The sequence below is a fragment of the Copidosoma floridanum genome, unplaced genomic scaffold, assembly GCF_036245765.1.
Source record: "Copidosoma floridanum isolate Cflo_tuat_1 unplaced genomic scaffold, Cflo_Japanese_pri ptg000014l, whole genome shotgun sequence".
Lineage (NCBI taxonomy): Eukaryota > Metazoa > Arthropoda > Insecta > Hymenoptera > Encyrtidae > Copidosoma > Copidosoma floridanum.
In genome coordinates this window covers 3763541-3787792 of record NW_028321891.1, presented here as the reverse complement: position 1 = coordinate 3787792, position 24252 = coordinate 3763541, and the positions used below count along the sequence as shown (strand labels likewise).

The following is a 24252-nucleotide window of genomic DNA, read 5'->3' as shown; positions in this document are numbered from 1 at the left end:
GGGTATACGGGCGGCCGCCACCTACGCCGCCATGGAAGTTTCTAATTAAGCAGCCCGCCGGACACTGTAACAAAGCCCCCCCTCCCCCTCTTGCCTTGACAGCTTGGCTGAACTGCACGATTTTCTCTCCCTGGTCCACCCATGGTGTAGGCGCGTTTGTTACCCGGAAAAAGTTGTTTCGGCGCGGTGTGAGCTCTGACGCCGTTGTTGTTTCTCGCCCCCGCGACTTCGTTGTGGTCAGATTTCACCTGCCGACTTCTATGCGTGTGGCTCGCCGTTGTTCTCGTTGTCATGTGTTTCGTTCGTATACAGAGCCCAAGGGGTTTTTGTTTTGGCAATCAATGGAGGCAGGCATACCGGCTCGATCATTGTTCTGCATTGCTGTTATTTTATTTTATTTTGTTTGTTCGCGGGAAGAGTCATTGTGACGCCGACCCTCCCCTCTATTATCCGGGAAATCAATGCTTGGGGATAGAAAAGGACTACCTCGATTTGTGGGCTATCTCAAAAGTGTGGGTTTTGCTTGACCTTTGGATTATTCATTGGGTACATTCTCGTTACGATGAATTTCCATGAAGTATTGTTACGTGGCTGTAGTAATGAGCTGAATCGTGGTTAATTAAGTAGTTGAAAAAAAATCAGTTACAGTTTTGTGTAGGTACGTAGATTAAAAAAAAAAAAAAAAAGAAAAAAAGAATTACACTATAGAATAGCTGAACGGTAGCTGCAGTGGTGTTAATTAGTGCAACTGACAAAAGCATACTATTGTTATGGAAACTATTCATTAGATGTAATTTAAATTTAATTTATTTTCACAAAAGTTATTTCTGGTTAAAGAAAAATGTTTTCGGAGAATATGAATAGACAAGTAATTATTGTACTTTGATTACAATCTTTTAAATATTAATAATTAAGTGGTCAAATAAACATATTTTATATACGTACAGTTTAGTGAACTACACTTATTTACTCGTATTTCTTTCTTTTTTTTTTTTTTTTTTTCATACAAAGTATTCGAATAAGTGACTTATAAATATTTAATTTCCGAAGAATAAGGTCACGATTTGGTAGAAACCAAAAATTTTTTAAGTAAACTCCTTTGACAGAAAAATTACTATTTCCGATTATGTTAGTAAAAAAATATGCAGCTCACAGAAGAATTAAAGACAACTGTCATCAACTAAGACAACAACACTTTAGTCTTTTCATTTACTATTGCTGTCTATAAAAAAAATTAGTGCATTTATCACTATTAACAGTTAAAAAAAATCGTTCAAGATACAGAGAAAACATATTTCTGTAAAGCAGATTGATAGTTGTAGTATAGTATTGACCTCGGTTCTGTCTTCGTGTGATACATTTTTTGTCTCCTAAAAAATATATACGCGAAATCAACTTGCACCGTATAAAAAGTAAACCCTGTCTAAAGGGAAAGTATCAGTCTGATAAAAAAAATCAGAATCGAGGGGGGTGTGTGTAAATATCGATTATGAAGTTGTAGTTTCTTTGATACTTGAATGAGCCATGAAGTATGATGATCTCTTATCAAGTTGCGACGAATAAATCTTTTTGAAAATAAGTCATTCCTAAAACTTGATTAATCTTGTTTTAATTACAGTAATCAAGTATAATTAAGATCTCAAGTTTTTTCTCAAAATAATTTGAATTAAAATTATTTTTTATTTATTATGACATTGGGTAAAGTAAATAAAATGAATAACTAATACTGTAGTCAACAAAAGTAATTTAATTATTATTTTTTAATTGAAAAGTTTTTTAAAAAAACAAAAATAATTATACGTATTACTTTTAAATGAAATTTAATACTATCAATATTGTAGTACGTTTAAATTATAACTATTAAAAAATAACAGTAATTTTGTGCTGAGTTTACTTCAATTTGTACCCAATCATTGTAATAGTATGGAGTAAAGTAATAATTAGCAACTTTCATCGAAAGTAAATAATTATTAAATTTATTACGAGTTAATTTCAATGAACAAGTAATAGCCATCTATTTTTTCACTCATTACTATTGTGTACTCGAAGGACTTGTTCTTGAGTTTACACATATTTATGACCAGAAAGAGATCGAGACTTAAATTCATACGGCCAACACGAATGTACAATAGTATTGTAAATTAACAAACGTAAATTAGTCAATTGAAATTTTAAAATTACTTATCAATACAATCATTTGGAAATTGTAAAAAATTTTACAATTTCCAAAGATGCTTTTTGCAACAAAAATCAAAGTAGTTATATTTTACCTTCACACAAGTGTGTGCATAAATGTATTTGTTAAAAAAAAAAAAAAAAAAAAAAAAAAAAAAAAAAAAAAAAATTTAAATGACGAGAAAAAATCAGTGATGCATTTTTATTATATCTATAAGAGTCGAAGGGACATCTGAAATTTTGCACCAAATTTTACAGGCACAACGTACAATTAAATCATAGAGAATGGTGCGTTAACGTTTCACAGAGATTGCAATCGAAGGCGGAATAAAAAAAAAATAAATAACCACTAGGCGGAAGTCCAAGTCAAGGTGTGATCTTGCTCGTATACGTGCATAGAGCAGCGTTGTTGAGCCTTGCCCGATATTTCCGTCGTCGCTACCGTAAAAAGAAAGCGCGTGCATTTTCGCACGCCCGCGGGAAAAAAGGAGCTCTCCCCCCTTGCCGTGAGACTTTTTCCCCTTTTTCTTATAATAGCACGGCAAAGTAAGTGGGGAGCACGTATAGTAGTAGCCATCGGTATCGAAACGGAAGGAGAGCCTCCGCGCAGCTGGACCGTCGGAACGGGGAGAGAAAAACATAACTGTAGGCGAACGCACAGAGAATAGGTGTGTGTGTGTATATACGTATCCCCACGCACGACGCGATTTATTTTGATCGAAAAAAATCGAAAGGGGTTCTCTCCGGCTGAATGGGCCCCGAATGACCCGAGCCGGGGACAGGTCAGCCGGGACCTGCCGCACCACGGTCCTTCCTTTCAACGGCCAGCCGCAGTAGCACAGAGAAAAAAGCGAGAGAGAGAGAGAGAGAGCTGTCCCTCTCTGTGTGTGGGTGCATGGTATACATATACACGAGCGAGAGAGCGGACGCAACAAAAGGCCCCGGCCGAGATCCTCCCACGATACGTGACGGGCCTCTCTTTCTCCTCACTCCTCGGCTATTCATTCGGGCGCCCGTGAGAACGAGATTTCATATTTTTCATAACCATGCGCGCCGGCTCTTGCCCGTGTTTTTCTGTCCGTCGCTCCTGCTCCTGGCCTTTTCTCCGCACGCCACTTTTCACGCGTCCCCCCCCCCCACACACACAAACACATACGAGCGAGAGAGCGGTCACCCCCGATTTCACCCGTTTTCCATCGGCATCAGCCAACTCGTATACCGAGAAGAATGCCATGTGCATCCTTATTTTCTCGCTCATCCTCCTCTGTAAGTATAGTATACGTGCATGTACTCGGACAATGCGTGCACCTCTTCTCTTCTCTCCTCGAGTGTATGTATAGATATTTATACACCAGCAGCAGCAGAAGCGGTAGCTATCTGCCAGGCGAATCTACCCTAATCAACTTCTAGCGTGGGAGCATTTCCTCCTCCTTCTTGGACGGGGCGCACAGGTATATACGCTACAACGTTCTAAGTACCGTATGACGGCTGCCTTTCAGTATGTCGCTCTCTGATGGCCCGTATATATATATATAGCCTCTTCTTGCCACCGCGGCGGTGCTTAGCTTTTCCCAAACGGATATACACATATATACACACATCTGTCTCTCGAGCCGCGGCTCATCTTCTTTCTGCAGCTCGTGTATAAATATATATATATACACACGCTCGAACAATCGCGACACTTTGCACGTTCTCGCGCGCTTCATTTGCAGATGAAAACAATCTTGGATCGCTTACTGTATGTACTGCATCATATGCACACGGTATACATTTCTATACCACGGTGTATTTATGTACATGTAATATTATGGTAATCAAGAGTAAGTTGTGCGCGAATTCTTTCGTGGCGAATCTCGATGAATGTTCGAGCAACGCTTCCGCGCGCACCTATAGGTAACAATTATCATTATTATTATTATTAACATTAAGATAGAGTTATCTCGTTCCTTTTAAGTTCACGTGTGTCGATACGTTCGAAACGAGAGGTGTGCAGAGGTTTGTTCGTAAAATCCCGACGAGCATGAAATATTCAACGTTACGAGTATTTATCCGGGTGAATGGGATGGAAAAAAAAAATATATATATATATATATATATATATATATATATCGTGCATGCATTTCGCTTAGTACATATTTGTAAAGAGAAGAGTTGCAAGGCTGGTTTGACGGTTTGCTTATAAATATCTCGGCACCAGAAACATACGTGCCATAAGCAGGGGGTCCGTTTGAGTATAGGTTTTTAAATTTATTTCATACAAATTATATATTACGAGCGATTCGTTTTTTCTATCTTGATCCAAAATGTCTTGGAGATGAGTTTTATTGCCATGCGTTTTTTCGTTCATGAACTTTTGCAAACTCATTACTGCCGACTGTTGCACGTAGTTTGCAATAATTAGAGAAATTTATTTTTTACGTATAAATTCTTGTAAACACGTTTCCTGACTATATCGACTGAACTATTTCAGTCAGCTGACTCGTGGTACAACTGTTAGTTTCACGTATAGGTACTCAATACTATTATATATTGTCTCAATGGCACGCGTTTCCAGTGCGAATTTGCAAATTTATTAGCAACGTGTCAACTAAGAAAGAATTTGTTTTTCATCCGGAAACAATACTTGATACTAGAAAAATTTCAAGCCCGTTTCGAGTAAGCATTCCTTATTTTTTCCTATTTTATAGTAAAATGCAGGAAACGACTGCCCTGGCACAATGACATCAGATAAAAATGCACCTTTTCTTGGTTCACGTTGGTTTATACATATACATATGCATTCGGAACTTTTGATTCTCGTCCACTCTCAACTTAAACCACTCAATTCACCGAAAAATTGATATATTCCCGGTAGACCGTGTACATGTATACACATGCTTCACCTTTATTGTTACCGCTATTATCCCGATGATTTTTTGTCCCCGAGCTCTCATGCACCTAAGCCACATTCCCATATCTGTCTTGCATCGCGCAGGCAAACACACACACACACATAGAGAGACGTACAAAAAAAAAAAAAGGAAGGCTTTCGAGGTAATACAACACTTGTACTATATTATACTCGAGCTGACACTTAAAAGCAGATACATCATACTCGTACACGCACACACGGTTGCTAATCGATAGAATCAATCGTTCTCTGGTTAAACCCGGGGGGTTGGGATGGCAAAGTCGAGGCGGGTCAACGGACACAGCCGAGAGCGAAGAAGAGGTGTCCCCCTCGCCCTGTATCGTCCCATCGGTCGGTTCCTTTTTTTTTTCTCCTTCTTCTTCTTCTTCCCTTTTTTTTTTCGTCACACACGCACACACGTAGGACCCAAAGCGTCCCTCTCGCGCTTTTTCTTCCGTCCAACGTCTCTCGGTACCACCGGTAGCACCGCTCGCTGCAGCCCCGATGCGAGAGAGCGAAAAAACGTCGCGTCCTTTGTGTCCACGGGACTAACTGCACGGGTTAACGCACAAAAAAAACGTGCGCACCCGTGGAGGATGAGAAGGGGGTCGTGCCAAGGTGGATGAAGAAGAAAAAAAAAAAAAAAGCGCGCGTAGGGTAAGCACACACCGGCGAGAGGGAGAGAAAGTTTCGGAGATGAGGAGGACGAACTGGCTCTCCCTTGCAGGATACATTATGAAAATCATCCCCACTTACGATCCGACCTATATATACCATCAGAGAGACGCCGTACGCATATATGTATATATGGAGGTACGACGGGTCCTTTCTATTCTTTTGATACGTATAACGAGTTACGGGGTCCTGCGGGCCCGCCTCAGTTTCGATCCGAGCATGGACCGCGCCAGTGGGCCCCGCGTGCCTTCCTCTCACGACTCGCTACCGTTTCGCTGCTGCTTGCCGTTGTTAAACCCGGTAGTCGTTGTTTTTGGTGCCGTTGGCTGCGATCTCTTCGACAAACATGCCGGACTCGGTGCCATTGACGCCCCAGGAAGGCTGATTGGACCCTCCCGCCGCCACTGTCCATCGGGAGCGCCGTTACAGCCGCGATGGCGTTCATAAGGGGTAAATCGACTTTCCATCGCTCATTTTGGACTCGGTAGCTTTTTTTTTCCTACTTCTGTCACGCGCTACCTTTCCATTCTTTTTTTTTTTTGTATTTTTCTTGCCCGTAGCTCGTTGCCAAGGGAAGAAACAAAAAGCCGATAAATTGCGGATGATCAATACACGCTTTTTCCGCTACCGCGCCAGTGTATATAAACTTTTGTTCGAAGGACGAGGTGGTGGGGCACACGTTTGTCGGTAATTTGCTCGGCATCGGGGCTGCAGGCGAAGGTGCTGCAAGTCAGTAGGGGTGGGGGAGGGCACGAGATCAACGCGCTCGCAACCCATAGCGTATATGTACTAATGGATAATGGAATTATTGGTTTTGGTCCCGGAGAGAGCGAGTCGAGTTGCGCGCCTGGGGATGATCGTAATTCGATTGTCTCGATGTGTCCTCTGGACGTTTTGACAGGACGGATGTCCTAACAAGAACACCGCCTCGGGCATCACTTGCTCCGTGTATATACGTATACGTGTGCACCTACGCGCGCGCTTGTGGATTACATCTCTTACGTATATATATATATACGACTCGCGGCAGCTGAAAGATTGGGACGGTGGGGTATATAGGTATACGAGGATTCGTGCAGCCTCGTACGTGCTCCTCTGCCGCGCAATTACGTTTCTAAAAAATCATGTTACCGATATTATTATTTTTATTGGTACTTCGTTTCATTGATTGAACAAATTTTTCGCCAACCAAAGTACTTGCATACATGTATTCTATTGTACTGAATTTCGGATACTATTGCGATGATAAAGCTACAAGCCAATATTCTTGGATTCTCACTTTGACGATTAGTTGCTCAGCGCAAATGTATACCTGCAAACTAAAAGTTGCGAACATATGGACAGAGGCAACCGATGCTTGCACTCATGTACACGTATAGGTACAGTTTACATCACAATCAAAGAGCGAGAATAAGCATCTGCAGCACGAGGTCGGTTATAGCACGGGACTCTGATTGTATTTTACGTGTAAGTAGTCTGTGTGGAAGAGAAAAAAAAAAAAAAAAAGTGAGTAGTATATCGCCTCAGCCACCATACAGTCTGCAGCGCGGAGAGAACGCAATGAGCATCGGAGGGTGAGACACCCGCAGCTGATCGAAGCATTACAGATGTATAGGCCAATTTGTAAGCAATCCAACTTGTATGTATGTATATATATAATATACGCTCGGCCGAGTGTAATATTGTATTTTTACGCGTCATATCTTTCTCCTCTCTTTGGTGTGTATCGTGTGGGTGTACTTACGTACCTGTGGCCGGTACATACTCTTCGTTCCATCTCTCGAATGGGCTCTCTTTTGCTCTCGTTTTCTCAGCCTTCCCTCCCTCCAATGCACAGGCAAATCGGCCCAACGTCGATCATCGGTCGGATACAATAATATGTATATATATATTAAATTGACAACGAGTCGACTCGCGCATTGGACCCACACGCGCTCTTACGTATACAGTGCACGCGAAGAGAGAAAGAGTTTTATATACGCGTAGCACAAAATCACAACGATATACAATAAACACACAGCTTGTGCCTACGTACATTTCGGTACAACATCTGCCCCCGAAAAAACAAAAGCCCATTGTCGCTAACGACCGGTCGCGCGTCTCTTGTTTCTAACCGAGCGCTTTTCAATCGTAGGCGAGCGCCCGTGTACATAACGGACCCATGCGTCCCCGTCCTTTTTCTCGTTGCCCAATTTTTTTTTTCTCTCTCTCGTTTTTTTTTTTTTTTTACGCATCACACGTATAAATCTCCGCGCCCGTGTGTACGACGTGCAGGGTAGCTACTCCGGTCACAATGCTCGAGAGTTTTTACCGCTATGCTTTTTTTTTTTTTTTCTACCCTCCGCCATCTCCTTGCTCCATACGCAAATGTATAACTCTCCTCTAGCTTGGACCGCGACCCGTTTCATCTAATACCTTCTAGTGTGTGTGTGTACATTTAAAATGTCTCCATCCCGTTCTCTCGAGTTGATGTACATATACAGGCAAAGTTGTTTTTTTTTTTTTTTTTTTTTTTCTCTTCACCACCGCTTTAACTCCCTTTGCGCGATAGTTGTATACCTGTATACCTCTTGGTCTTTGATGTCAAGCGCGAGAAAGACGAGTGCGAGAGATTTCCAGTGCATGGAGCTAATGTTGGTAGAAAAAAAAAGCTTGGCGAGTTGATTTGGAACGAAAAAGCGCCGACGAGCATATTACCATTGAATCGCTCGAATTTGCGTAAACGCGATAAAGCCCGACGCGCATGACATGTACGTGTATGCGCCTCTTTTTATACGTCGATCGGTATAGTTGAAAATCCAAGACTCCGAAGGAAGGAAAGCAGTCGTCTATCTCCCGCGTCAATATTATCATTTCCTCGGCGGGGTATATAATATCATCGGGGCAAGGACTCCCGCACCGGGAGCCGCGTGAACGCCGACCTCGTGCTCGTCACTGTTGTTATATATACATCTATATATATGCACACGTATCCTCTTTCTCCTGCTCACCCGCGCCGCTCAACTTTCCCTCGGCTGCATCAGCTTTAACTCTCTCTTTCCTCGAGACGCTCGATATTTTAATTTCTGACACGGCGCGCGCAGCGAAAGTGTTTCCTCCCCCCTCACCCCACCCTAACCCCTTACCCGTAGGTATACGGCGTTTCGAGAGAGCGACTCCTCTCGACTTTTAAAGAAGATATTATAAGTCCTCCGGTGCGGCAGCCGAGTCTTCTTCTTATTTACCTATATGTATTACTGCAGGTAGTTACCGCAGCTCCTATATTATATTAGAGTACCCTTTCGCTTCCAACTCTTGTATATGTATATAGTTGCTCCAGTGATGATGCTGCAAGGGGGGGTGAACTGCACCGCCACCCTTGGGTCGTTGTGTTCCCTTTCCGTGCCGCGTGCAAGAGAAAGAAATGGAAAATCCCCCTTCCTATGCATGCAATTCTTTTGCCCGTGTATACAATATAGCCCGAGCCGATGCCGCTGGTGGTCTGTCGTATATATATATATATAAATGTTGGCGTGTGGAGCGGGAAAGGTGTGGCCTCGGGAGAGTGCGCCGATGGCCAATGGTCAAGCCTCCTCGCCGGCCGGGAGAACTGGTAGGCACATCTCTCTCTACCTATATACGTACGAGAGCGCTCCGCCCCGAGTCTCGGGCACGCGCCGCTTTTCCTCCTCTACTTCCTCCTCTCCTGTTTGACTTTTTTACGCTTTTTTCGCCATCACCTGTGAACGCTCGCGTGCCTCCCACCTATTATACATGCCTACCTCGTGTGGCTTCGCCTTCGGTCGCGGAATTCGGAACGCGGATGTACACGGACGCTGCCCTAATGGAGAATCGATACGTATACATATAATATGAGCATAATGAATGATATACGTATGTACATCCATCCAGCGGCGCGTGATCTATGGAAAACACACTTTGGTCTTTGAATAATTTTGCTCAGCAGGTCGTGTATACAAGTGCTTAATTAATATTAGTATATAGAGGACGCGTTTGTACCCCGATAGAGGTAGCCCTTAAAAAAAAAAAAGAGGGTTTTCGAGTGGGTTGTGTATCGATGTAACAACAAACATCTCGACACAAATAAAATGATGTTGGTTGGTATGGGCATATTATATATATATTTTTTTTCATCAAAACAAAGAAAGATATATTTTTTTTTTTTTCATCAAAACGAAGAAAGATGCTTCTTTATTGTTTGGATAAAATCGGGTACAATATAACTGAATGCGGTATCGTTAGAAAAGGACCATGGGAGTATAGAAGAGACGGTGAAAGTGAAACCACCGACTGTATATTGACGAATTTCTCATTACGAGCGTATATGTATCGATTCGCGTAATGGAAGTAATTTCGCGGTGATGACTGTGGCCTAGGCATGGGAAGATAATATTATATTACAAATCAATCCGTCCCGTAAATAACGTTTCGCAACAAAACAAATGGGTATCCGAAAAAAGAAAAAGAAAAAAAAAAAAAAAAAATGCAATAACACTCCCGATGCGTATCGTGTATGTATGTAAGGCGGTGGGAGCTAGCAAACGCGTATAGAGGCGGGTTGACGGGGGGGATGAAAGGCGGATGAAAAGAAGGACGGTATACGAGGAGGCTGTATGTAAGAAAGACGAGGCGGAGGAACGGGCACGCGCGCGCGTGTGTAAGAAAGACAAAGAGAAAGGGAATAAGGCGTGAAAAGGGAAGGAGAGCGTCTGGGTGCTTGTTTTCACGGGCTCTCCTGGCATCGGACCATCACCATCCGGACGGATACGGTACTCGAGTGTACCTACACTCCCGGCATCTGGAACAAGAAGGATCAATATATGAACTTCTGCCAATCTCTATGTTAATCCCCCCCCCTTCCACCTTCCTCCTGTCCCGCGACTTACTTTTCGCCTTCTGTGTGTATAACTGTGTTGTTATCTATACGCATGAAAACCGTGTGGAGGTGATACGGCGCAAGCACATATATATTGTTATTATACGATACAGGAGCGCCGATACGAGTGCCAGAAATACTCTCCTGAAGGAGCCCTAAAAGTGAATTGTTACGTCTGCGGCTGACCTCCGTGCACTGCGCCACTATTCCCCCGTTTATCATGTATACGTATAGACCAGTTGGTGGCTCGAGCCTTCCTCCAATATATGATATAATATACAATGGCTCGAGTGCCCCATTAGATCTCCTAAATTTTTCTCTTTTCTCCTGCCCCGAGTGTCATTATTTACCCCGGTTAATTGACGGACGGGCGAGCGATACAACTCGAATGAAGGAAGAAAGGGAGAGAGAGAGTGAGAGAAAGAGAGAAAATAACTTGTATTTGGTTTATTGTCTGATTGTAGCGGAAACGTCGCAAAACGCGGCATCGCCGGACATGGTGCTTTGCGGTAGCTGCCGCGCGTCGTACCCCCTGGGGGAGATAGTGCGCTTCATCGAGCACAAGGTCAGCCACTGCCGGAGCAGCCTACCGGGCTGCCAGAGCCCCACAGCAGCGGCGGCGCCCGAGGACTCGGACCCCGAGGATGCCCTGGCTCTGAAAGGCGCCACCGGCGACTCGCTGCAGCAGGACTCGAAGCTCAGCTCGGTGCCCAGCATATCGGCCCCCATGATCAAGCGCAGCAGCACGGGCAGGCTCGAGAGCCCGCCCACGCCCCAGGGGGCGGCGGGGAGCAGCTGCAGCGAGGCCGTGAGTCCGATCGAGCTCAGGGCCAACGCCAGCTCGACCCCCAAGCGCCGCACGAACGACACTGCTGGTGTCGATGAGCTCCTCGAGAAGGACGACCAGCCCAAGAAGCCCAAAACCGAGTCGGTCGACGCCGACACCAACACCGTCAGCAACGGTAAGTCCATCCTTTTATTCATTCATTCGTCATAATATCCATTTATATGGGCGAGCTATAAACTGTGGGTCATATGCGAATTGGACGGTAATTGTAAAGATGCATGGCCCATTGAATCTCCCCCCTACTCGATGTATTATATGTATAAGATAGAAAGTCGCGAAAATCAGCTGCTCATCGATCGTTGGCAATCAGCGTGGGCTATTTACCGAATTTATGTATATATACGTATCAACATGGATCTCGACTGCCGTTTGTCGGGGTTAAAATATAGGGTATGTATATACATGTATACCGCGGCTATCGATTAAACGGGCCGCCACTTGCTCCTCGGCGTAATTGCTTTGTGCGCCGCGGCGCTACCGCCAACTCTGTACCTATATAGTGTATATATACGTATATATACTGTCAGCTCGGCGAAAGGGGAAACTTTCCCTTTTCACCGCTCGCGCGAGTATATATATATACGGGGGCTTGGGTGAAAACAAAACAAAAAAAAAAAACAAAAAAAATATTGGAGATGGAGCCAGAGAGGGAGAGAGCGCGGGGGAGGTCCTCGCGGGAAGGAGATATCGATCGGCGGCGCTGATGCATCGGGATCGCGATTTCCGGGAGCTTCCTAGGGAAGAGTTATTAGGAGCTGGGACGCCGCATACACATATACTTACCTCGCTTTTGGCTGTCCGCTGCGGATTTGCAAGGCACGAGCCTATAATACGTAACGTGACCTGGAACGGTTTTTTCTTTTCTTTCTTTTACTCGGCTGTGCCCGTATAATACCCTACTCTATCGCGCATTGAAAACAAAACCGTTTCACAGCTAAATGCCGACCCACTTTCGGTGATCCGCGATAAGAGGGATGTGTAGGTTGGACACACACACACTCATACGTATATTTGTACGGGCTACGGCAGATATCCTCGGTGGGTGCTCTTGTTCGTGCAATCGCGAAACGGTTCGGTGTATATGACGTTGAAAAAAAAAAAAAAAAGAAAAAAAGAAATCCATCCGGCCGTGTCGAATTGCATCGTGTTAGATCTGGTGGAAAAGAAAAAAAGAAAAAATTTTAAGTAAGTACCATGGACAGATTTTCGATTGTAACGGAGAGGGGTGAGCTCGGGGCGCAGTGGTCCGAGGTGATGTCCAGTCCAGCAGGCAGTGGAGTGTGTCTGGTCCATCGTGGTCTGGCTCACCGGGTTCGGACAATGTATTTGTGCGCCACCCCTGCTCTCTGCGGGCGCACCGCACATACACCGAGGGGGGGGGGGTGAGAATATGATTTTTAAACTTAAAGCCCAAAGTGACGCTCTCTCCCTCTCTCGGTCATTGTTGCTCGTCGAGTGGTACGACTGCTGCGTCGACAATTTTTTTTTATTACCTTTGGGGATTTCGAGGTTGTTGCCGCGACATTTGGCCTCTCGTTGGATACGGATACGGTTACTCGTGCGGCCAGCCTTTGCAAGTCCAACCGAAAAGCCATGTGTCTCGTATTTTTTAATTTAATTGATGATTGGAAAAAAAAAAAAAAAAAAAATTATTTATCGTTTTTCCGGAAGCTTGTAAGAGAGATCCATCGCCGTTGTGTGCGATTAGCTTGGCTGAAAGGCCCGAGAACAATATCAATCAGAGGGAGCGCTGAAAGCGAGAGCCGCGCGCGGTGGGCATCAAAAGTACAGATGGGTAGCATCCTTACGCACCTACTTAAAACTTTAATCGCACGCGCGTGTGTGTATATATATTACGTATACAAAGTAGGTATAGGTGGTATACACGACGTACGTTGTATAAAGGGACGATCCCTCGGTTTTAACCCTTGAGAGCAGAGCCTCGAAGGTTTGTCCCTCCGCAGCCGGTCCAGCGTATAAGTACGACGACGAAGCTCGCATCGCATCACGCATCATGTATCCCCGAGGCTTTTTGTTCGGGCTCCTTTTTCTTTTTTTTCTTCCTCGCCACTCGCGCGGGGACCCAAAGCCCAATTAGAATCGTCCCATTGTCTCGCCACGTGGTAGGCACGAGCCGATGCGCCTCTTTCTTTCTCTCTCGTATTCTCCCCCTGTTCATCGGCTGTACGTGAGCGATACCGCGCGCGTGCGCCCAGGTAGGTACAACAACTCCGTGTATATATTATAATGTACACGACAGACACACGAGCCGTGACGTTCTCTCCTCTTTGCTTTTAGCTCCGTGCGCCTATTTTTTTGACGCTCCTCCGAGGAAGGTCGCGTGCTCATCGCGTGGCTGTTTTTATACGCCCAACCGTTAGGATGGAAATCCCGTGATGCTGTTATTGTCATTTTTATATACATCTACGCGCGTGTCGTGTCTCTGGTACATATAATTATATTGAATAAAATTCGAAATACCTACAGCACGGGTATACAGAGACGCGAGTTGTTCTCGTGAAGCGTTTAAGAAGTGTAACGCTCAAACGCCCCGTATCCGAAAATCTCAAATTTTCTTTCTTTCCTCCGACAGAATCCCAAAGCCGTATTATATTTCACGGCAGCGCTCCTATCGCGTGATCTTCGCAGCGTCGCTGAGATAATATTGTTAAATGCAGTTAGCCGGTGTACGAAAGAAAAAAAAAAAAAAAAAAAAAATTTATAATAAAGGAAAAGAGAAGAGGGTACGGGGGAGAGCCGAGGGACATGCCGACGAGTGTGGCGCGGACGATAATCCGGCAAAATTGACACTCGTACGTATTATCCTCCGCATGCCCCCGTGTCATATATATAATACACGCATGCTCGTATATGCATCTATATAGCACCGCTTGCGCATAAAATACAAGTTATTGCAGCGTATGAGGTATACTTGCGCCAAAAATTGTTTCACTCGCCTTGTAAAGCACATACGTACACAATTTCGTAGCGTAAAAATTTCTGAAATTTCGTGAAAGGCAAATACAACGGGGGGTGGGGTTTATACGCGAATTGAAGTTTATCCGAGCAAAAGGGAAATATACACATATAGCCGGGGTTGGGGTGGAAGAGACGAGGAGGAAAAATTGTCTTTGCCATCTGGTAAAGTGAAATGCAGATTTGATGTATCTGTCACCTTTGTCTGGAATATTAATTCCTCCGTGACACGGAGACGAGGCAGAGCGAGCGGAGAATAAGAATAAGACGTAGTACATATATATAGAGAGAGAGAGAGAAAAAGAAAGCCGGTCTACCTATATATATATATTATACGTATGCTTCCATTTTCCATCTCCGCAGCCGGGGTTATCCGCTGGCCTCGTCCGCTGCGTCCACACACACACCACTTGACTATTTCGCAACTGCCACCTTATCCCCCCCACCCACCCACTTCTCTCTCTCTCTTCTTTTCGCTTTTCTATTTCCTACGAAGAAGAAGAAGTGTCCCTCCACGCTCGTTGTTTTTCTCTCCACTTCCACCGCTTATATGTATATATATGGCCCGCGGCGGTCGCGAAATTGCTTGCGAATTGCCCACCCTGCAAAGCCCATACCTGTATCTACTCGGCTCGCGCCTAGCTCGAAACTTGAAACAACAACAACAACAACAACTACGACGACGATAAAAAAGTCCCTCCAGCGAGCAGAAGCGCTGCTTTTCTTTCTCTTTCCCGGGCACTCGATTCTTTTTTTTTTTTTTTTTTTTTTTTTTTTGTCTTACTAAACAGTTTCAAGAGTCCAGTGCTTTTTTCCATCCCCCTCTCCCCTCGAGGGTTAAATTTTCACACACACAGAGAGAGAAAAAGAGATAACGTTTTTTCGCTTGGAACAAGTTGTGTGCTTTTGAAACGGAAAAAAAAAAAAAAAAGAAACAAGCTCCAATTACATGAGCGTCGCATCCCTTGTTTCAATGACCCCCCGAAACCCGAGAATAACTTGTACATCCGCCTCAGGTAAAATAACCAATAAACGCCGTGGGGCTGGCAGCTGCATCATGCGGGTCCTTGCAAACCTCGACTCGTTTACGACTCGCGGGGAACAGAAAGGACGTGCCGTGTTATATATACATACAGGTACATTTGTGAGGCACGTGTTCGCGAGTGGGTATAGTGGCGCAATAATCACGTCCGCCGCGTGTATACATATGGAAGGCCATATAAGCGCGGCGATGGGCCTGCGGTCTGCCGAGACGTAAAGCAGAATCTTTAAGCGCGCCTTGACCAACCCGTCCGCTGACCACAACCACGGCTTTGTGACGCACAATGTCGTAGCTTTGTAATACCTCGAGAGTATAGGTACGTAGGTGTGTACGTGGGCATTAAAAAACAAAAAAAAAAAACAAAAATTTTTTTTTGTTCATCCGTGTACCTATACACACGCGAGTGGGTAATAACGTTGACAAACGGGTCTTTTGTCGACGGCCGGGGTATGGGCACGTATTCGCGGATCGCTCGCGCATATTTATACATGTATACCTATCGAGGGCGCGTAATGCGTCGATGCAGGTGCACGATGTACGAGCGAACGAATGCCAGCTAATATATACAGCGTCCCTGCGACAAATGCAACCCTCGGCCGTCAGGGGTAGGCACAAAGTGCATGCGTCGCATACGTTGGCCAATCGATATTTTAATATTGTCAACGCGGCCCATCCTCCCCCGGTTTCTCTCCTATAGCCTTTGTCGTCGTCGTTGGCGTGCCGCTTGTGCTCCCTTCTTTCGTTTGTGTCGGACGGCGATGAAAAATGTTTAAAAAGAGGCTCACCCACACGGGGTCAGGGTTGATTTAAAATATATTTTATTTTTCGTCGCTTTGACAATTGTTTTTTTTTTGTTGTTGTTTTTTTATTTTCACGATCGCGAATCGAGACCCTTTCGATCGGGGGACAATTTGATATGGTCGACGAGGGAGGAAAAGGGAGCTCGGATTTCAGACCCCGAGTCTCTCTGGATCTGCACGTGATGTACTCGGGCGAATTTTCAAGTGGCTCGCGTGAAATCTGCCGTGAAAGGGTTGGGGGGCACATCCGCACACGCACACACAGGATGACCAGGGAGTCTCGAGTCGCGATAGACAATGCCGAGCGTTTCCGAGCGATTTGAGGGCGAAACCGGCACCGATTACCCTCACGGCCAATTGCCGGGGAAAAACGCTCTGGTCATCTCTCCCCGCCCGTGCACCTCCTAGTTTCGCGTCGCGCTCGGGTTAAAGTCTCTAGGTACACGGTCTACAGGAGGAAAGAGGAGGGGGGAAAGAAAAAGAAAAGAATTTTATGGCCTTGGCGCTCGGTTTGTTAGCGCCGAGCTCGAGTAAATCACGTTTGGCTCGAGCATATTTTCCTTATCTTGTGAACATTTCACCAAGACGCGTACGTATCGCGAGCTATCATAAATCTATGGAAATCAGTTTGCGGCTTTAAACGAGAGGCGTCCGAGGAACCCACCCCTGTATGTATACGCGGGGGTGGCCACCGTAACGGTATACGCGGAGAGAGATATTGAGAGAAAAGAAAGGCCGGCGTCGAGAAAAAAGGAGGCTGGGGGCGTCGAAGAAATAATCCTAACGGATGGCCACCCGCGAGGTTTGCATATGAAAGCCCGAGCCGTGAATCGATACACCTTTATTATGTGCCCGAGCACTTGCTTATCGCTCCGCGACCCCTGGGGCGGTAAATACAACCGAGAGACCAGGTCTTTTTTTCTTCCGTCCCACGCCACCTCGGTCCCTCGGAAGTCGGCAATATTTTCGACTTCCGGCCGAGTGAAGGAGCCTTCCGCTCTTCATTTTATTTATTCCATCCCTCCGCGTCGCCCCGAGCGTGAAACAATATGTCGCCTCGTCACGCTCCCAATTTCACGGGATTTCCTTTTTTTTTTTCCTCCTTGCCCTTTCGCGTTTCCTTCCATAAATATATTATGTCTATACATATCACCCTTTTCCTTGATCCGAGTGTTGTTGCTCAACGGTGTTTAAAAATTCCTTCGAGTTTCGTGAGCGAAAGCACCCAAAAACAGCCATCCAATTACCGAGACTGCACTCCCATCGAGATTTCATCCTTTGTCTCTCCCCGGTCGTCCGATTTTACTTTTCCGACAGTGTATGTATATATACATGGAGTTAGGGGGGGGCGAGAGAAAAACTTGGCCTATCTCGGTGGGGCTGCAGGCAAAAGTTTTTCGTCCCAACAGGTCATTTAAAGAGCCGACCCCCTGGCTTTCTTTGGCCGCCAAACTTTTTGAGATAAAGGAAAAAAAAGGACCGACTTGCTAATGAAAAAATCATTGCTACTTGCTTTTGAGCGTCGAGGATTCAAGGGGAAACTAAGTCGCGATGGGATTCTTTTTTTTTTTTTTTTTTTTTTTTTTTTTTTTTTTTTTTTCTGTGCGGGTAACAAATTTAACGAGTTTGTTTTACAATCAATACGACACGTTGTTCTATTATATACCTCATCACGTATATACAGGTCTTATATTAGTATGTATATTTTATACCTTTAAGAAAAAATGCTTGGTGTATAATGCATCGTTACTACAAAAAAATACAAAGTCAAAAATTATTCAATTATCGTGTTTGTATGATTGAAATAAATGGTTATAAAACAGTAATCTTACTATACACCGTTTGATTGAAACTTTGCCGCTGATAAAAGTACTGTACTAGCGATATATTCATCAGTTTACGTGTTGAATAGCACTTGGCGAAAAATAAATGGTCCAAAAAGATATCAGGCCCGATTCCCATGAAAAACAAAAAGGAGAGACGCCGCAAGAGAGAGTATCTGCATTCGGGCATCGAAATCCGATTAAAAGCATCGGTAAGCGTCCTAATCGCGGCGCTATCCGAGAGCGTTTGGGGGGGAGGCCATAAATTCTTGAGAGCGCGAGAGTTGCCGCAGAGATTTGTGGCAACTGCTTGTATTATATACATTACGTGCCGGCAGCAGCAGCTCCCTGGAATATAATCGCAGGGCTTTCGAGGTCGCGTCGACAGCAGCCGGCGCTGCGCCATTTACCGACGCTGGCGAGTCTAAAAAGTGCGGTGGAAGGAAAAAAAAAAAAAAAAAAAAATAGAATAAAAAAAAAGGAGGAGGTGGAAGAAAGGCAGTAGGGGGCTCCTTTCTTTTCGGCCGAGGGTCGAATTAATAAAAATCCCACGGACACGCAGCTCCCGCAGGCGGTCGTTGGCGCGGATGATCGTTGCCGCCCGGCAGACGTGGAGCGTGAAAAATGGCTGAAAATCTGATATTCCGGATTAAAAACATTGAAATTCAAAACCCGTCCCCGGACCGCGCCGGGAAAAGTCGTTAAGGGTCAGTTTCGCAGCCGCCGCCTCCATCTCCACCCCTCGGTCTCCCTGTCCCCTCGTGTCTCCGTACGTACGGAATCTCTCCTCCCCCTGGCCTTTGTAGCCAACCTTAGTCACGGTATTATTATCACCATTTTTTTTCTCTCTCTCTTCAACGCTGACGCGCAATTTGACACAGACGCCAGATCTTGCGCTTTGAATCCGAAATACATCGGGGCCACGGATAATGCTTATTACTACCTATAACTCGATAAATTGCGTGCCTCGATTGAAACAAACAAAAGCCATGTACATAAGACGGTGACAGTATAGAGAGAAACGTGTTTTTTTTTTTTTCCTGTTTCAGAACCAAAGTGGCTGCAGTGCTGTCAGTGCTCGCGGAGATTGCCGACCGCGTGGGACCTGCTCCAGCACATACAGGCGGTGCACGGGTCGCGGCTCTACTCCTCGAACGCGTCCTCGGCCAACTCCTCGTCCAACACGCCGGCCCCGAGTCCGCCCACGCCAACGCCGCCCCATCACCAGCAGCAACAGCAGCAACAGCACCACCTTAGCCCCCTCAACCAGCTGAATCTCAGTGGCAAGTCGAGCAGCGGTGGCTCGGTGGCCAACTCGAGTGGCGGCGGTGGTGGCTCGAGCGCCAGTACAAACAGCAGCGTGGCCAGCACCGGCCGAGTCCAACAACAACAGCAACTGCCGGGCACGGGGCCCCTCGTCGGCGATCCCCTGCACAGTTTCTTCCGTCTGCCGCAGCACCTCGAGCGCGGCTTCAGTCCCATGTTCAGGCCCGAGCTGCTCGCGTTGAACCCGTTGGCCGGTTACCGGGGCCTCCAGGATCTACAGACGGCAACGCGTAACTTGCAAAACCTCGGCGACCCCCTGCGAGCCATCGACGGGCTCAATCTGGGGGATCCCCTGGTGCGTAGTTCCCTCGACTCGTTGAACAACGCGCGTAACCTCGCCAGCCTTGCCGAGCTGTCGCACGGGGCCAGGGCCGGGCTTACCGGTCAGGCCCACCCACCCCCGACCCTAGACCCCGCGAACCTGGATTTTTACTCGGCGCGCCTAAGGAGCCTCGCTAACCCGTCCTTAGGCGCGGCTCCGAATCCAGCCTCGGTCAACACCACCAATCCCGGCAACCCCGTGTCGGGGCCCCTACCGGCGGTTCAGCACATTGCCAACCACATCAACCACAACAACAACAACAATAGTACCAATCACAACCACAACAACAACAACAACCATAACAACAACAATAACAACAACAACCATAACAACAACAACAACAACAACAACAACAACAATGGGGTGGAGACGCCGGTGGCGGTGACGAACCCGAGCGTCAACAATTGTCCCACGAACCTCAGCCAGAAGGAGAGTTCGCCACCCTGTTACGGACAGAGTCCGCTCCACCACCATAATCACAACCACGGGCACCATCATCATCATCACAGACACCACCACCACCACAATAACAACAACTCGACGGACAGCGAGAAGGCGTCGCCGCCCGGGAGCTCGGCCGCCCCGAAGATCGGCCAGGACGGTGCCGAGCCGCTCTTCAGCTGCAAAGTCTGCGACAAAAAGTTCCGCTTCCAGAACAACCTGCAGGTCCACCTGCGCCAGCACCGGGACAAGGAGCGCCTGGCCGAGCAGTACTCGGAGCAGAGCTCGGAATCGGCCGTGGGCCCGGTGCGCTGCGAACTCTGCGACAGCGAGCTGGCGAGCCTGCCCGAGTTGCGCCGACACGTGCGCAAGGAGCACCAGGAGGCGGTGGCGGCCCAAAGTCCCCAGGGCAGCGTCGAAACCGTCCCCGACGACGAAAGCAGCTGCGACGAGCAGATGGACCTCGACGAGCCCCAGGACGACCACGACGAGCAACAGCACCGCCACCACCACCACCACCACCACCACCACCTGCCCAAGAGTAGACGGGTCAACGGAGGCGTCGGTGCCGAGGACGACGACGACGACGAGGACGCAGACGAGAGGGAGGAGGACGAAGCCGCCGCCGTCGCAGCGGCCAACGAGGAGAACACCCCCGAGGACCTGTCCACCAGCCAAAGCCAGTTGGTCCCGGGCGACGAGCCCAACAACGGCAAGCCCAGCCTCGTGGGCGACCTCATGGAAAAGTTCGGCCTGAGCAACATCGCCCAGTACTCGGAGGCGTACCGTCAAGCCCTCCAGGAGAACAGCCACCGCACCAGGCCCGGCGGCTTCCTCAAGGCCGAGACCTCGGCCAGCCTGGCCAACTCGCTGAACAACAACAAGGAAAAGGACGGCAGCGTGCAACTGTCACCGGGTGGCTTCGGAGCTGCAGCCGCTGCCGCGAGCATGTTCTCCGGGCAGGGTTTCCCCCGCACCGGTGGTCCGGACTTTGGAGGGCTGTGGCTACCCGGGGCGCACTACCTCGACGGCGGTGAGTTCCGGAAGGCGAGCAAAGCCGCGGGCTCAACCGGGCTGGCGATGCCCGGGCTGCCGAGTCCCCTGCTCAAGAAGGAACGGGGAGGCCGGAACGACACGTGCGAGTACTGCGGCAAGGTGTTCAAGAATTGCTCGAACCTGACGGTCCACCGGCGCTCGCACACCGGGGAGAAGCCGTACAAGTGCGAGTTGTGCTCGTACGCGTGCGCCCAGAGCTCGAAGCTCACGAGGCACATGAAGACCCACGGCAGGCACGGCAAGGACACGTACAAGTGCCGGTTCTGCGAGATGCCGTTCTCGGTGCCGAGCACCCTCGAGAAGCACATGCGCAAGTGCGTGGTTGTCGTCCAACAGGGCCCGAAACTCGGTATACCCTACCCGGCGAGCCAGGACGAGGACTCGTCGGTCAGCGCCAAGGACACCTGATCTTGGTCAGGCAGCCTGCCGCCGATCCCGCCTCTATGCTGGCCGCACAGGCCGCCCTACCCGGTCTACTAAGGTATACGCAACCGAGAGATTTGTTGTGCCGTTGTTGTCCTCGGACGAGGATGCAGACACCGCGGTGTGCACGTGATCGAGGGTGGCTCGGAAGGCCCCTACCCTCGACACGCGAACAACACTGCACGCAGACCAGAAACCAAGGCCAGTAAACGTATACTATATATACATGTACTCACTATGTAACGACCGACGCCTTGCGCGCGCGCGCGTACGTGTATGTGTGTTGTTGTTGTTGTTGGTGTTGTTGTTGTTACCAGTGGAGCTCCATGCACGGGAGAATCAAGGAAGCCGTCGGAGATGGAGCATCGATACGCTGCTACAGAGATGATTACAAATATATAAATATATGAATATAGAAGAATAAATATAAATACAAATAAATGAATATATATGTAGATAATATTATAAGTACGAGACGAGAGACGAAGGATGAAACAAAACAAAACAAAACAAAACAAAACAAAAAAAGAAATAAATGAATATATTATATATATACAAAGATATAAATATATAAATAGTCGTCTGGAGGGGAGAGTGTACACGGGGCGCGCAAACTTTATTATTGCATTGAAAAATTATTTATTTAATATAATAACGTCGTGGGATGGCGGTGATGATGATGATGATGATATATATATTATACGATATAATATGATGGTGATGATGATGGTGATATGGTATACGAGGCGGTAACGACGGCAGTGTAATGGCCGGTCGCGAGACTCTCGAGCGTTTGAGGGCAATAGTCGCGGGGGAGAAGGCCAGTAGCAGTATACGTATATATATATACGTGCACAGCATCCAGCAGAGAGTCAACAGAGTTTTTGCGGCCGAAAGAGAGGGAGCGAGGCGTGCCGCGATCGATCGCGCGACCCTCTCCCTCCTTTCTCTATATACCTATGTGTATATGTGCGCTCTGTTATCTCCATCGTCCCGAATGTGTCCTCGCGACCTCGCCGCGTAGACGCGAACGAACGCACACCTGTACATAATTTATACACATACATGTAGTTCGAATGATCGAGGCTTCTCGCGTCCTCTTCTTTTTACGGCGTTTTTTTTTTTTTTTTTTTTTTGTTCTTCTTCTCCTTTTTTTGTACTATATATTGTCTTCTACTTATTTCCTCGCGTTATCCTTTGCCGTGCGCACTGTATCATTATTGTCCATCGTTGTGACGACGATTATTATTATTATTATTATTATTATTATCATTATTAATATTACTATTGTCATTATTTTTATTATTATCATCATGGGATACACGATTATTTTATTGTCATTGTCTTTAAATACGTATATACGATTAACGTTTTGATTGAAATTTGACGCGACGTTTGAGCGGTTGTCGAAATTTTGTAGCTTAAGTACTTATATACGTACGAGTAAGGGCCCGAGCGCGAGTATTGTTGTTTGCAGCGTTGAAACAAAACCCGGTGTGTCGAATAGTCTTTTTTTTTAAATCTTGAGAAATCGATGTTAGAGCGTAAACAGGATCGTTCGAGCTCCCCCGGAATCTGGCGCTCGACTTGTTCGACTCGTTTCGATGTTACTTATACAAACTTTTGTCTAAAGAAAAATTGTTTTGCTTTTCATTTCTCTTTGTTGTTTGATCGTTACGCTAATGTTGATTTTTTTTTTGTTTGCGATAGAGAAAGAGGGAGGGGGAGATGGAGGAGAAAAAAAAGTTGAGTAATAGAGAGGAGGTTGGGAAGCGCCGGTGACGGGGACTCGCGAGATAAGACATGCCAAAGTTATCTAGGTTTATCGCACCTAGCGCGTCGTTACAAGGTGTGTTGGCACCGGATATAAAAAATAAAACGAAAAGAAGGACAAAAAAGAGAGGAGGAGAAAAAAAAAATCTGTTAGCCGCTCATTTCCTTTGGGAGACACGTCGTGTCGACCACCTCGAAAAAAATTGAACCTTTTTAACTATTATTATTATTATTATTATTACTTTTATAATATTGTAATGTAATGACTATTATTGCTACTTCGCTGGATTATAATTCGTTGAGCGCGTCGGCACTGTCGAGTCGATTAGTGGTCGATGGCATGTGCGTAATGTGTATAGTGACTAAGATTTGCGGCTCTCGCCGACGCGACTCGAGCGTAATCGCGTCCGCGAGGGCCGTTCCCAAATACGGCTCGACTTGTGTGTTATGGCGCATTATTCTGTTTTCCTTGCCTAAGACTGAGGTTTGTTCGCGGATTGAGTGTTTTTCCTTTTTGCATTTTTTTGACGCACAAGTGGCACCAATGCTCACATGATATGGCATGCCTCTGCCACCTGTTTATTATCTTTATTATTACTATTATATCTTTATGATGATAATTATTATTATTATTATTATTACTATTTTTACTATTACGATTATTATTATTATTATTATTATCATTATTATTATTAATATTATTTTTTTGTTCGTCGTTGCAAACGTTATCGAAGAGAACTGTTCCTAAAAGATTTAGGCAATAAGTCGTAATAAATAAATCTATACGCCGCGTGAAAGAAACCG

General features: G+C 46.4%; 1 protein-coding gene across 1 annotated transcript in view; it reads left to right on the top strand.

The window, feature by feature from the left end:
• Positions 1–22943, top strand: part of Cph (BCL11 transcription factor chronophage) — a 32535-nt gene extending 9592 nt beyond the window's left edge. Inside the window, exons 2-4 of the mRNA XM_089592051.1 lie at positions 11084–11581; positions 19157–20698; positions 20831–22943. Coding sequence (XP_089448177.1) covers positions 11084–11581; positions 19157–20698; positions 20831–21660 — 2870 coding nt within the window. The 3' untranslated portion in view covers positions 21661–22943. The remainder of the gene's footprint in view (positions 1–11083; positions 11582–19156; positions 20699–20830) is intronic.
• Positions 22944–24252: the final 1309 nt, after the last annotated feature.